The following is a 13,534-nucleotide window of genomic DNA, read 5'->3' on the forward strand; positions in this document are numbered from 1 at the left end:
TTAACTTTTTATTGAGGCCACTTTTTATCCCTTTTTTGTAAATTAATTAAGGAGTTGGTAGTAGGTAATTAAAAAAAAAATTAGGAGTGCAAAAAGTTAAGCAAGGTGCTTCATAATAATCGAAGACCCAAGTAGAAGACGATTTAAGGCGAAGCTTAATGCTAAATCACTATTTTGATTAATCTTTATAGCGATTTGGTGTACATTATTAATACCTAAAAAATATGCTTTAGATAAATTGCAGGTTTTCCTATCGTTTCGCTCGAGTAGAATACAAATAAAATAATAAATTACTCAATAAAAAATATAAATGTAAACTACTAAAAAATATTATTTTTTCAATAGAAATGTATGAACGCGTAAAGGAAACAACTTTTAAAAAGTACAGTTTTATGGCTAATATTATCTGTGACAGTTTCACTTGATAAACTTTTTTGCTTTCTTATAAAATTATTTACAAAATAAATAAAAACCAGTTTTGTGTTTGAAATCGAACGTTTCTAGACTCCGTTTGTCAAGCGATTTTAATGTCTATTACCTACAATATAAGGTATACCAAGAATATACACATTTTTGGCTTCTAGCTTCCTCGTAACCACTCGAACATTACATTTGACACTCGTTGTCATATTTACCGTAGGAATCCAATGCATCGATCAATAACGAGGGACAGGCATAATAAATACCTATTCGTGATTTCATTAATTGAATATTCCACATTTATTGAGAAGGTATTCTTGTAATTGATCGATCAAAAAAAAAAATACGGCTACGGCCGAGAGTCGATTCCCGAAAGGCAACTATGCTGACTACATTGGAGTGTCAAAGTAGTCTTCAACTGTCTTTTCGGAAACTTTTCCGCACGAAAAAATTCACAACCGTGACTGTGAAAAACGAAAAATTCTATTGCAAATAAGTGTTCTAATTGTTTGTTTTTCGCTAGAAGAAATTTTGTTATTTATTGTTGTATGCAAGTATCAAACTTCAATACATTATTAAATAATTTTCACAGTTTGCAAAAAATTGTGCCTCTTCAGTGAGCTTTAGATTTTTTTCGCCAGAGTTCGCAAGAATATAAAATATGAAATTCGCATTTGCGCAAGTTGGCAGGCTTTTATATTCCGGACATGTCCCGGTTTTTTGTTGCGTATTTGTGTTTTGTTAGCTAATTCTGCGCATTTCAAGCATCGTATGGCACTTATAGTATGTTACAATTGGGTACTAGCTTTGCTTACGTGCTATGTCGGTACGGCTAAACAAAGAACACCTGTCATACATCTTTGCCTACGTTCGTTATTTGTTGTTTTTTTTTTCTAGGAATTTGAACAAATATGCATTATTTTCGAAACGCATCTTTTGATTTCCCCCCCAAAATAAATAAGAAATAAATTTAAAAAAAAAATAATAAAATATATTGTGTATAGTTTTACCAATGAAATATATAAATTCTGTTTTTTCAAGACGTTCAATATACATTTTATGAAACGTCCTTTATGATTTATGACACAATCAGAAGGACCACCCCGTTATTCATAAAAATTCAATTATTTTAACGATTTTTTGCGTAGAAGAGGTACAACCTTGTTAGTCATCGATGTTCAAAACATTTAATGAAACGTCCGGGAGGAAAAACACGATAAGAATAACTATACCATAATTTATTACCACCCCGTTATTCATAAAAATTCTATTATTTTAACGATTTTTTGCGTAGAAGAGGTACAACCTAGTTAGTTATCGATGTTCAAAACATTTAATGAAACGTCCGGGAGGAAAAACACGACAAGAATAATTATACCATAATTTATTGTTCATCATGGCAGTTCATCGATAATATTCAACAAATCATACTCTTGGAAGGTGGAAGATCAAAATAATCCACAAAACACGGTTGGGTAGTCACACGGTCTAGTAGATAGATGAATAAATTTTTATTATTGAAGTTAAAACAATTTAACGAAATATTCTGCAGAAAAGACAACATGAAGTAGAACACCTTTTGTTACATGGAAGTTCACAAAATTTAACAACCGCTAGAAGCTAGGTGAAGCAGCAAGCAAGAGAATATCTGTTTTTTTTTCAAGAAATTTCAAAGGTTTTTTTACGAAACGACCGATAGAAGAGTTTTAACAAAATCAAAAGGAACTAATAATAAAACATGAGTACATTTATTGAATCATCTAATTGAAGCTGTACAAGATGGATATTCTTAAGAAAGCTTTTCTTAACTTTCTTAACAATTGTGAACTTTAAAACATTTTACGAGTCCAACTTTAATCTTAAGATCTTCTTCTGACCTTTAGTAGTATTATTTGACGTCTAGATTTTTAGGGTCGCTTTTAAAACTTTATTTTATTCTCGAAATATCTATTGTGCAAAGTTTCCACTCCCATTTCGCTAATTTAAAAGCTTTGGCAATCGTTTCCCGGGAGCGGGCGAGCCGTTATTCTTCAAATCCCGCCCGCATTCACTTAATTCTCTAACCGCGTGACCCAACTTGAAAATACTGTTTTATCACTATGAGCATTATTTCTAAACATTTTTTTCTTTCATAATCTAATTACAGCGCATCAGGTGCCAATTTTCTAGATCACTGGAGTATGTAGGTGCAATCAAATATATAGTAATAGCCTATTAAACGTAACGGATCTAATATCTGTTTTAAGACTTAATTTTCTTCGTAGACATCTGTTAGGTATTATTATTATCCCAATGACTGTTCAGTTAAGGATTGTTGTAAACGGAAGTGGCGCTCTCTGTTAATTTGAAAAAGAACCATTTGAAGTTTTCAAACCGCGACAGCGGGTTTTTATGTGCTAGTGCCATTTTTGAGGCTAGCCAATCAGGGAAAGGGGAACAAATCAAGTGTGAGGAGCACGAGAGGCGGTGAGACCGTTCCACTTTCTATGATTTGTTAATAACTTAATCTGATAGTATACAGGCAACTCGCATTGTAATAAATTCAAATTCAAATTCAAAAAAATATTTATTGCACAAAAAGTACAAAGTGTATAACTTATTTATTTATTTATTTATTTCACATATACGGCACAACATGTGCCATTCACATACTAATTTACAGAGAATAGTACAGCAACATAAGGAATGCAACAATATAAATGTAAGTATAATGGTATAATCAGTAGATAGTAGGGAAAGTATGAAAAAAAGAGATATAAATATAATATAAGTAGCAATCTGTAGTATAGTAATATGTCAAAGTAAGAAATTATATGTAATAATATACAAAAAAGTATTATAAGGAAGAATGAAGTGCTTATAAAATGTCTAAAAGGCATTAAGAGTTTGTAAAAAATAAAATAAAAGAAATTAGAAACTTATATGTTACATCCTATTTCTTCCAGCTAACCCAAATCAATATCATTAATATCATACTATTAATATCATACTATCACCAATCGGTAAAATCCTCGAAAATAAAATCTGCTTACGAATTACTAATCCTTTTTACAATGTCGCGCAAATTTCTGGCTGCGTAAAAAACGTAAATACATATCCCAAATCGGAAAAACAAAAGTTTGGGCTTGTTTCCAAAATTTAAGACACTTTTATAATTTACCCACCTCACTAAATTTTAGCGTCGCTATGCTAGGCGATTCGTTTAAGAACGAACATTCAGTTCCTGCTCGGAAAAATCCCACAATGGACAGCTCTACAACCTTTGCCTCACTTGGATGAACTTTTCTGCGCATAGTCTGGTTGTTTCAATGTGCGCTCTACGGTGGTCAGTGTACGAATGATGTCATAGTTTATTCAACGCATTCTCGAACCCTCCTGGTATCAAAAATATGGTCACGTGGTTTAACTCCAGCTCGTCGAAATGATACCAAGATTTCATGTTAGGACAAGTCTGGCTATTTAGATAGATGTCTACGGTTTTCTTCGATTCTAACAATACCTTTTTTATTTTGATTAACAAATTTTGTATCGACTGCATCATTTCATTCAGAGGAAATCTGTTTGTTTCTGAAACGGACAGTCTTGAAATTAGCTCCCCCTCTGCTGTCTAGAATTTTTAGGCTTTTAAAACTATTCAAAACTCGCAACTTATTTTTCATCGTGTGCTCTATAGCTTTAAAATATTATTTGAAATATTCATTCTATCATCAAATATGACAGGACCCCTACGTTATTTTCAATTTTATTCTTAAGTGATGCCGGTAAACATATAAAATTAAATGTACATAATATTAATTTAGTGAGATGTGTATCGGGTGTTTAAAGTTTCAGCTAACTATGCGGCCGATACCTTCTAACTTTTCTCAATTTCTGGGTAAAATTTCAATGTTCACTAGAATACACGTGATATTTCATGAGGCACCACGGAGTTGATAACTTTACTAGAGCCCGCAAATATCGCAGTTCGACGACATGCCAATTTAATTTAGGAATTTTATGGCTTTGAGGTCGTAATATATTCCCAAATGGAAGTAGTGAATTTAGCGCTTTTTACCCCTAGAGCAATTTTCAGAGATTTCCCCTATACGTCAAACACCCGTGGATTATTTTGAAAGATATTTCTCCCAGCCTAACACGGACACTTAAAAGTCATTCTATCTCAGTTTGTATTACGGTGAGATATACATTTAAACAGTAGAACACCACTTTTTTACTTTGCATTTATATGTTTATAATAGACGCTCTGGAGAAAAATCTAAATAATTCTATGAAACAACAAGAACTTCAAAAATATTTTTATAAAAAACGAAAAAAAGGTGAAGTGTAAGGTGAACTTTTACAGTACCTTTGTATGATTTTTAATGTTTTATTTCAATTTTAAAGTGCTAGTTACAGTTTACCCGATAAAAACCATCGCTAAGCTACTTTTAAAACAGTGTTTGCGTTTACATTTTTAAAACTGTTAATTGCATATTATATCATTTGTAATATTATAATCTTAAAGATCTGCTTTTAAAAAGACTATTTAAAAAAACAGCGAATTTATCTGAAATACGAAAAAATGTAATGAAAATATTTCCCGCGCAATCCGCTTTTAACGACATTGCAAAATATAGAGGCTACGATGGTAGTCCCAAATACATATTCTCTTTCGTCATTCCGATATCCTTCCGCTTCAAAAGATAAATAAATTACAAAATATAGATACTGAGATGGTACTCCCAAATACATATTCTCTTTCGTCATTCCGATATCCTTCCGCTTCAAAAGATAAATACATTACAAAATATAGATACTGAGATGGTACTCCCAAATACATATTCTCTTTCGTCATTCCGATATCCTTCCGCTTCAAAAGATAAATACATTACAAAATATAGATACTGAGATGGTACTCCCAAATACATATTCTCTTTCGTCATTCCGATATCCTTCCGCTTCAATAGATAAATACATTACAAAATATAAAGTCATTCCGATATCCTTCCGCTTCAAAAGATAAATACAATATGTGAAGTGATGGTGATGTGTGATGTGGGTCAATCCGATATTTTAATAATCAGGTGACCTTAGAGAAACGCTTCTTATGAATCCCAAGCATCGATGCTTGTCCAATAGCACCGATTTTACAATTATTTTACGGTATGTTTTCCTCTTTTTGCATTCTTTACCGATAATTAAGGATTAATGGATTCCTCATTCGTAATTCCTTTGGTATTCCTGGATAAGGTGATTAATAAAAAAAATTGGTATCGAAAACTTAGGTTCCCCACTGCAGTAGTAAGAATATATCAAAGCAGTGTCTATAGCATATTCTCTATCTCCGGCCAAATGTTGTCTTTGAAACTGGGGCGCCTGTAAAATTATCTTAATGTAGCTACGGAGAGCTCCGTGAATTTTGACGAAGTAAGTTTAAGCTTCGGTTGCCGACATTTTGAGCGTCATCGTATGTCGGTTACCTTCATTAATTTGGTAATATATCTACATGCAGATAGTATAAGATGTTGGGTCTTCCGTGGAAAAGCAAGAACCTGATTGCGTCCTGGAGGTGCATTTTATTAATGTACTATCTGACGTTGATCGGAGTTATTGTAGTTTGGAGTAAAGTTTTGTGTCTTCCCCGGGCTTCTCCGATTTCTTCTACTACGGAAATCGCTTTCTAAACACCCCTGGCATCAATAATAACAAACTTTGATATTTTCGGTGAAATCGGTCCAGTTGTTTTTGAGTCTGAAGGGTACACACATACGAACGTTACCGTTTATTTATATAGGACATATATTTTAACCTTCCTACAAAGTTGTTTAAAAATCTTATTTCATTACTTAGTTTGAATTACTTTTGTAAATATCATTTCCTATAAATTGCTTCTACTGATCGAACTTACAATTTTTTTTCCAATATTATTCCAGCCTGTAATCATTTTTCAACTCTTTTCTCTATCACGCCCAATCCACCTACCCGTATATTTCTTAATCTTTTGATTACGCCAACGACTTTTATTTCCCAATTTCCAAAACAAATACTGAAATCCCTTGGGGATAAAGCTTTTAGTTTTTTCGTTTAAAAAAGTAAAAATTTGATTTGATCGAAATTTCCTCGATTTCTTGGACAGTTCTTTATTTGTTTTCAGCCATCCCATCTCTCACTAACAGGTTTCCTAAATACACAAAGTCGTATATTTGTTAGAAGGATTTCCCTTGCACAGCTATATTATTACACGGTGCTTTCGTATCCTATCATAAAATACCCTCCCTTTGTACCTACCTAAAACATTTTCCCATGTTCTCACATACTTCATTCAATCTTGACCCGAGAGACTTGATATCAAGCAGATATGCGTCACTTGCAACATGAACTTATTTCTATTAATTATGTTAAAAAATAGTGATTTGATCTAAAAAATTCTAAATTGAAACAGCTATACGTACAAAAATCTCGACGCCAGAAGCCACCTTTTAAGAGATTTTGCCTCCGTAGACGGAGAAAAATGAGTACGGCTTTTTTTAAAGTACAGTGTTAAAAATGTGACTGCGTGGTAATTCAGAGTATATATCTTAACACGTTTTCAACGCAAGTGGCCATGTCCGTATAAATATACGAATAAAACATATTCGTGCTGTATTGTTATTTTGTTATTAAATTTGTCGATTCTTTCGTTATATATAATTCGCATCCAGTCCCGTTTTTATTTATTTATTTATTTATACGCCCATTGAGCTTTTACATACAAAGTTCTTAAGAAAAATATTTTGAAGATTGTAAGTTCACAATAGTAACAGTAATAATACATTTAACCATACCCATTTGACATATTATAACAGCAAGTAAATAGTAAATGCGTACAACAATTATTTGTAGGTATAAACCTATTGTACAAAAATAAGAATATGTATTGTTGACAAAATATAGAGCGTTTAACTGGTTATCGTGGCCTGTTAAATCGAGGGCGTTCGGTCGCCATTTTACATACATATTTTAAATAGTTTATATAAAAAATATTGTGAAGATTATAATTATAGAATAGTAAAAGCAATAATATAACCTTCACCATTTGACACATAAAAGCAAAATACCGAATAATTTAACCAGATTTTTAATAAATTACTTAACAATATTTCATGTCAGTAAGTTTTCTACGTGGAGAACACAAATTTTCTAATTTTTAATACTTTATTCCTTGAACTAATTTTCTGAAGTTTTTTTGCAACTTGACTAGCATCCCTAAATCCCTAGTGAATATACTTATGTAGGTACAACAATTTTCGTTAATTTCCTGTATTTCTTTATTTGAAACCACATTAAGCGCCGCCATATAAAAACACTTTCGTTTACTTTGTTTTTAGTTTGCGTGTGTTAAGAAAAATGGTTAATTTGTCGATTTATTGCTCTCCAACTTACAATGAATTAATGGCAACTCGTTTTCTTTATGACAGCCCTTTGCAGGGCCCTTAGATTTTCTCGACAATAATTTGAGTTAATGATGCCCTTTAATGTTTCTTTTGCGAATCGGGCAGTTACCAATATACTAACGATTAGAAACACTAAAAACCTTGCACGGTCAACAGTCATATCGATAACGAATTAATATTGGTAGGAAAATCTTAGCGTTTGTTTGTCGATATCCTAGGGATGACTGACTATCGATAAATTAATCAATATCGGAGAATATAGTGTAGAATACAATCTTTTTAAAAAGCTGTTTTAAGGCGAAGCTTAATGCCAAATCACTATTTTGATTAATCTTTATAACGAATTGGTGTACATTATGAATACCAAAAAATATGCTTTAGATAAATTGAAGGTTTTCCTATCATTTCGCTTGAGTAGAATACAAATAAATAAATAAAAAAAACTCAATAAAAAATATAAATGTAAACTACTAAAACAAAATATTTTAAAAAAGAAATGTATGAACGCGTAACGGAAACAACTTTTTTTTTAAATACAGTATTATAGCTAAGATTACCTGTGACAGTTTCACTTGATTAACTTTTTTTGCTTTCTTATTCCCCCAAGTTCAAATTCCGCAGCGTACAGCAAAAAGCAGCCTTAGCAAGTATCAAGTATCAATGCGGATATAAATCCGCACGAATTTTGGCCGCGATTTTTTTTTGTTATATGTCTATTTTTATTTTTTATATGTTTGATAGATCGTTTTGATGTTAAAAATGACACCGAAACCGAAATTAGTGGTTCCGAGAATTGGGTTACGACAACATTTATCAAAAAGAAAGCGCATTATTATGGAATCAAAAGATTGCAAGAAGTTTTGCTTTTTATCTTTACTAAGTCTGCAAGGACCAACTTTGTCTCCCAATATATTATACTTTCGAAGCGAGTCGACAGAATCAAATGGGGAGTTTGGCTATAAAATGACTCATTGGTAGGTTGAATTATTCGACCGAATTCGTAAAACAATATCTTTCGCTGATTTTTTTGTCCAGTTATTGAGTCGTTTGTTATTCTGCCTGTGTACAATTTCGAATCTACGAATCTGTTTCTCTGTCATCTCTCCAATATGTATCTATCAAACAGATCGAATACAGAAATGCCGCATACACCTATTGGCGCGAGTCCAACTCCGTTTAGAGATCACTTGAATTATAATATTTATGGCATATAAAAGTGCATTCGTTGGCACGTAAACAAAACCCAAAAGGTGGAAGTCATTTACATGGAAATGATAAACATCTGCTATCTGAAATGGGGTCTTCGGGATTATGTATATTTTCTTGCTGACGGTTAGTACTAATTGGTGCAATCTTGAAGCCTGTGTTTGCCGCAGTCTGAACTGTAGAACTTAAGTAAAGAGGAGTATACGTAAAACACAGACAATACAACCTGCAGTGTTCCATAAAACTTTAATTATTATACTAGTCTTTGTTTATGCGCTAGAAATTGGAATGAAAAATTATATACAGCATGCACGGTATACTTCATAAAAGATATATTTATTTATTTATTTAACGCCCTGAGGGCTTTAACATGTAGGTAGTACAATTTTGATGACAGACAATTTTGAAACATGAGAAAGAAATTATAAAAATAAAATTACATTAAAAACTAATATATGAAAGAAACAATATTAAAAAGAACAAGAATATAAATTAAAAAATACAGCAATTTAACTGGTTTACAAAAATTCAACTTCCATTTAGGAATAGTGTTGAAATATGTCTTTTACGTAATCCACAAAATTCGCAAAGTTAATATTAAAAATATCGACATCACCTAAGTATTGGTTTCCCATAGTGTGAACCGTTGTATTGGGGAGTTCGCAATGTAATTGCGCTTATGTGTGTTGCAGTGGAATAGTGTATTTTGTCGTGTTGTTATTGTAGGTATTCGCAAGTTTATGAGTTGCAGAAGTTCGCAACAGTCGAATTTAGAGTTTAGAATTTTGAATAAAAAGGTTAAGTCGTTTATTTTACGCCCGTCTTTCAATGTGTGTATTTTTAAAGTATTTAATAAGAAATGATATTGTAAGTCTTCTAGTGGGATATTGAATTTAAAATTTATAAAACGTTATAGTGTTTATTTAGGAGTAGGTACTTAACAGTTTAGAAACAAGGGATAATGTACAGCCTGATGTGTTTATTGTGGAGTTCCTAACGGTCTAAGCTTAAAACCAAGAAATAATTTAAAATTATAATATATAAATTTGTTTTAGACCACTTTAATTTTAATTACACTCTACCGGTTTCGGAAGCACCCTTCCTTCGTCAGGAAAATGTTAAAACTGTATTTTAATATTTCTTAGTTTGAAACCGGTAGAGTGTAATTAAAATTAAAGTGGTCTAAAACAAATTTATATATTTTTATTGTAAATTATGGCGAGCCACAAAGTCAATGCTTATTACAAATATACAAGAAATAACTTACTTTTTTTCGTAGGAAGCAAATGCTTTGTGGTGTGATATTATATATTAAATGAAAAAACAAAATTTTGAATATACCACTTTTATTTTTGAATTAAAAAAGATCGCCAACCGGGTTTCGCATTTCCCAAGCTCTTCAGGGCTTATTATTAACTTCTATCTTCCTTTTTTGTTACAAGTAGAGTTATGATATCCTCACTCGGATATAAAAAATATATTATGGCGTGTTTTTAGTGCGGTTGAGTGGTTTCTGTTTCAGTCTGTATTTTGTATCAGTATGGTTTCTATTTCTGATCTCCCTATGTTTTGTATCCAGTTTTTTGATTGAGAGTGGGATTTTGTTGTAGAGTTTACCACAGGGCATGAATCTTTTTTGTCGAAATGTTGTATTAGTAGTTACTTGCTGGATATGTTTTTGACCCTGAGATCTAATGTTTTTAATATGCAACGTAGGTCAAATTTTTTTTCGACTATGATACTTTTGATACTAATGAGTTGTTGTTTGTTTGTTGCAGGCAGGCGGCCCTGGCAGCCATGATGATGGAGTTGTCCCACTCGCTCACGCTGAACGAGGAGGCGCTGCAGCAGATCCCTGCGGCCAAGAGACCGCTCTTCATCTTCGAATGGCTGCGCTTCCTGGACAAGGTGCTCGTCGCCGCGCAAAAGGTACTTATCTTGTTCGCTGTGCCCGGCCACACGTGTTTTTGTTGTTGCAATAACTCTGACACCAATAATGAATTATTGCCTTAATTCTCTTACACCCCCCTCAGCTTCTTACTATGTAGGACTGTATGTAGTTCAAATTTATATTCCACAAGAAATTGGGGGAATCGGAAAACATGCAGAACAGAGGCAATATTTGAAAAACTTCTGCTACCACCACAGTAAGCGGAAAATGTTGCTCGTTTTGTGATGGAGGACTTAGCCAGCCGAGGATTGAACTCACGGCGCCTTAGGTGAAACCAGACGCGATGCCAACTCATCCACTGACCGGTTATAGAGGTGCTATTGCGTACTAATATTTCATTGAAACGTGTTTCACTATTATCACGCGAGTAGCAGTGTGCGGGGACCGATTTGGTAGTTCCCGGTCGTTCAGCGCTAAAGCGTTGGGAACGTTGGAGGTCAAATTGTATTAATTGGATGTAAAAAAGTGAAAACCATGTTTTTCGCTTCACGTCTCATCTAAGTATAATACATCAATGGGGATAGTCTGAATTTTCGATAAATGTGATCCAATTTAGAAAACTAATTTTCCGTTAAAAATATTATATTAAAGGGTGGTAGTTTGTCGCTTGTTTGAATTCTCCAAATAAACATTTCCAACTTGAACATGAAACTTAAATTCAAAGCAAAAGTTTTAGGGTTTATTGAACCGGGGCTACAGACACACAATCAAAATTAGTATAACGAATTATTATATACAATAATTATTAGCCTGAAACACAAATATAAATTGAAAAAATTTTCCGGGAAAAAATTAATGTCGCTAACGGGAATTGAACCCCCACCTTCTGATTGTTAGATGCTCGTAACCACTGTTCTACGTCGACTTATTTTTAACCTTTTAGTAAGATGAATTATTTTAAACTACCATAATAAACAGTGTTTTCAAAGTGCAGAGTGGTTTAAATAAAAGCAACAAATCGAAACAGCTCTCCTGTACCTATATATTCCCAGTTTGTCGTTAGTTAGTTATTCTGTTTTGGCTATTTAGCAACGATGTAATTATGCATATTACACGATTCATACGTCTAAACGATTTAATTTTTTTTTAAATTGCTGCTCCATAAATAAACACGTGTTGTCTCTTTTGAAAACCTCTCAAAAGCATTCTGTACTCGTCATATGATGGATAAGAACCGATAATGTAAGAAAATCCTGAAACTTTTGAATCGTTCGTCATTATTTTCAGGAAAAAAAAAGCCTCTACGAAATTTAAATATTCTACGCAAAGTTAAACGCCGGAGGTGGTTGGCTGTAACTTTGATCAATCCCATTACGTTCCGCCGAGCAATATATCGACCGAAAATCTTGGTAATCACCCAAACTGCCTCTGCTCTTAACCCATTCAGACCGTACGTATATTTTAAAATCTATAGATTTTCCGATTTTTTTTACCTACCTAGATCGGAAAAAAATTACCGGTTTTTATTTTCGAATGGCTGGCAGAACTGACTTTGGGCTACCAGTTAACCCTTCAGTACTTTCATCACTTTTGTACAGTTTGCAATGTTTTCTGTTTATTTCAAATGCGCTATATAAAAACAAATAATGTTTTAGTAACTACTTAAAATTATCTTACATCCGATGTATGCATTTAAAATAAACATTACTATTTCTAAATAATAAAATTTTAATATAAAACTTGAAAAATGTAGTCATAAACGCTAACCACATTTTTACTTAAATTTTTACTCCAGTCATAAAAAAAAATTGAGAGAACTCGATATTACAAAAACACGTCCGTTTTGTTTGGGGAATTTGTAAGAAAAGTGTACCTTCACTTTTATCTCGTTCATATAATAATAATAATTAATGAAATAAATTAAAACACTTGTTTTTTCCACGATAATCTTTATTTTTTTTAATCGACATGTTTCGAGAACGATGTTCTCTTCATCAGGACATAAATTGTACTAAAACTAATTATCAAGTATAAAAAAGGCGTGGGAAGAAATTAAAGTAAGGGGGGAAAGAGAGGTGGAAAGGGGAGGAGCTTAGAAGATCAAAGACAAAAAATTACAGTGGAAAAATGTTTGGGATAGGGTTATTCACATTAATTTGATTATTATTAATATTTAAATTTCTATTGACATTTTTCCTAATTTCTAATATTTCTAAATAAATTAAATACTATTAATAATCGGAAGAAATAAATAATAATATAAGTCAAACCGATTGTTAGAATAGCGGCGCGAAATATGAATTATTAATTTTGGATATTTTTAGGATTTTATTAATGGATTCCAGGATAAACATTTGAGGCAAACTGGAAAGAATTATGATTTCTCTTTCTAACGTCAAAAAATTAAGTATTTCCACATGATAGAGAAAAATATAAAAATACTTTTATAAAATATGGACGCCCGGTCATATATGACCTTAAAACGCTGGAGGGGTTAAGGCGTTAGCCATGTTTATAATTGATGAAGTTTGAAACTGAAATATCTGAAATTACCGTTTAATTACGGTAATTATTAAGTATCGAGAAAAAAATCGAATAATTTCTA

At 32.4% G+C, this 13,534-nt stretch overlaps 1 protein-coding gene across 1 annotated transcript in view; it reads left to right on the plus strand.

Moving 5' to 3' along the window:
• The window catches only part of LOC149417427 (HEAT repeat-containing protein 5B), a 180,914-nt gene that overhangs the window by 5,351 nt on the left and 162,029 nt on the right, over window positions 1-13,534 (plus strand). Inside the window, exon 2 of the mRNA XM_089640295.1 lies at window positions 10,817-10,967. Within this exon, the coding sequence (XP_089496421.1) occupies window positions 10,817-10,967 (151 nt within the window). The remainder of the gene's footprint in view (window positions 1-10,816; window positions 10,968-13,534) is intronic.

The sequence above is a fragment of the Hesperophylax consimilis genome, chromosome 15 (genome assembly GCF_061612785.1).
Source record: "Hesperophylax consimilis isolate HC1 chromosome 15, BYU_Hcon_1.0, whole genome shotgun sequence".
Classification (NCBI taxonomy): domain Eukaryota; kingdom Metazoa; phylum Arthropoda; class Insecta; order Trichoptera; family Limnephilidae; genus Hesperophylax; species Hesperophylax consimilis.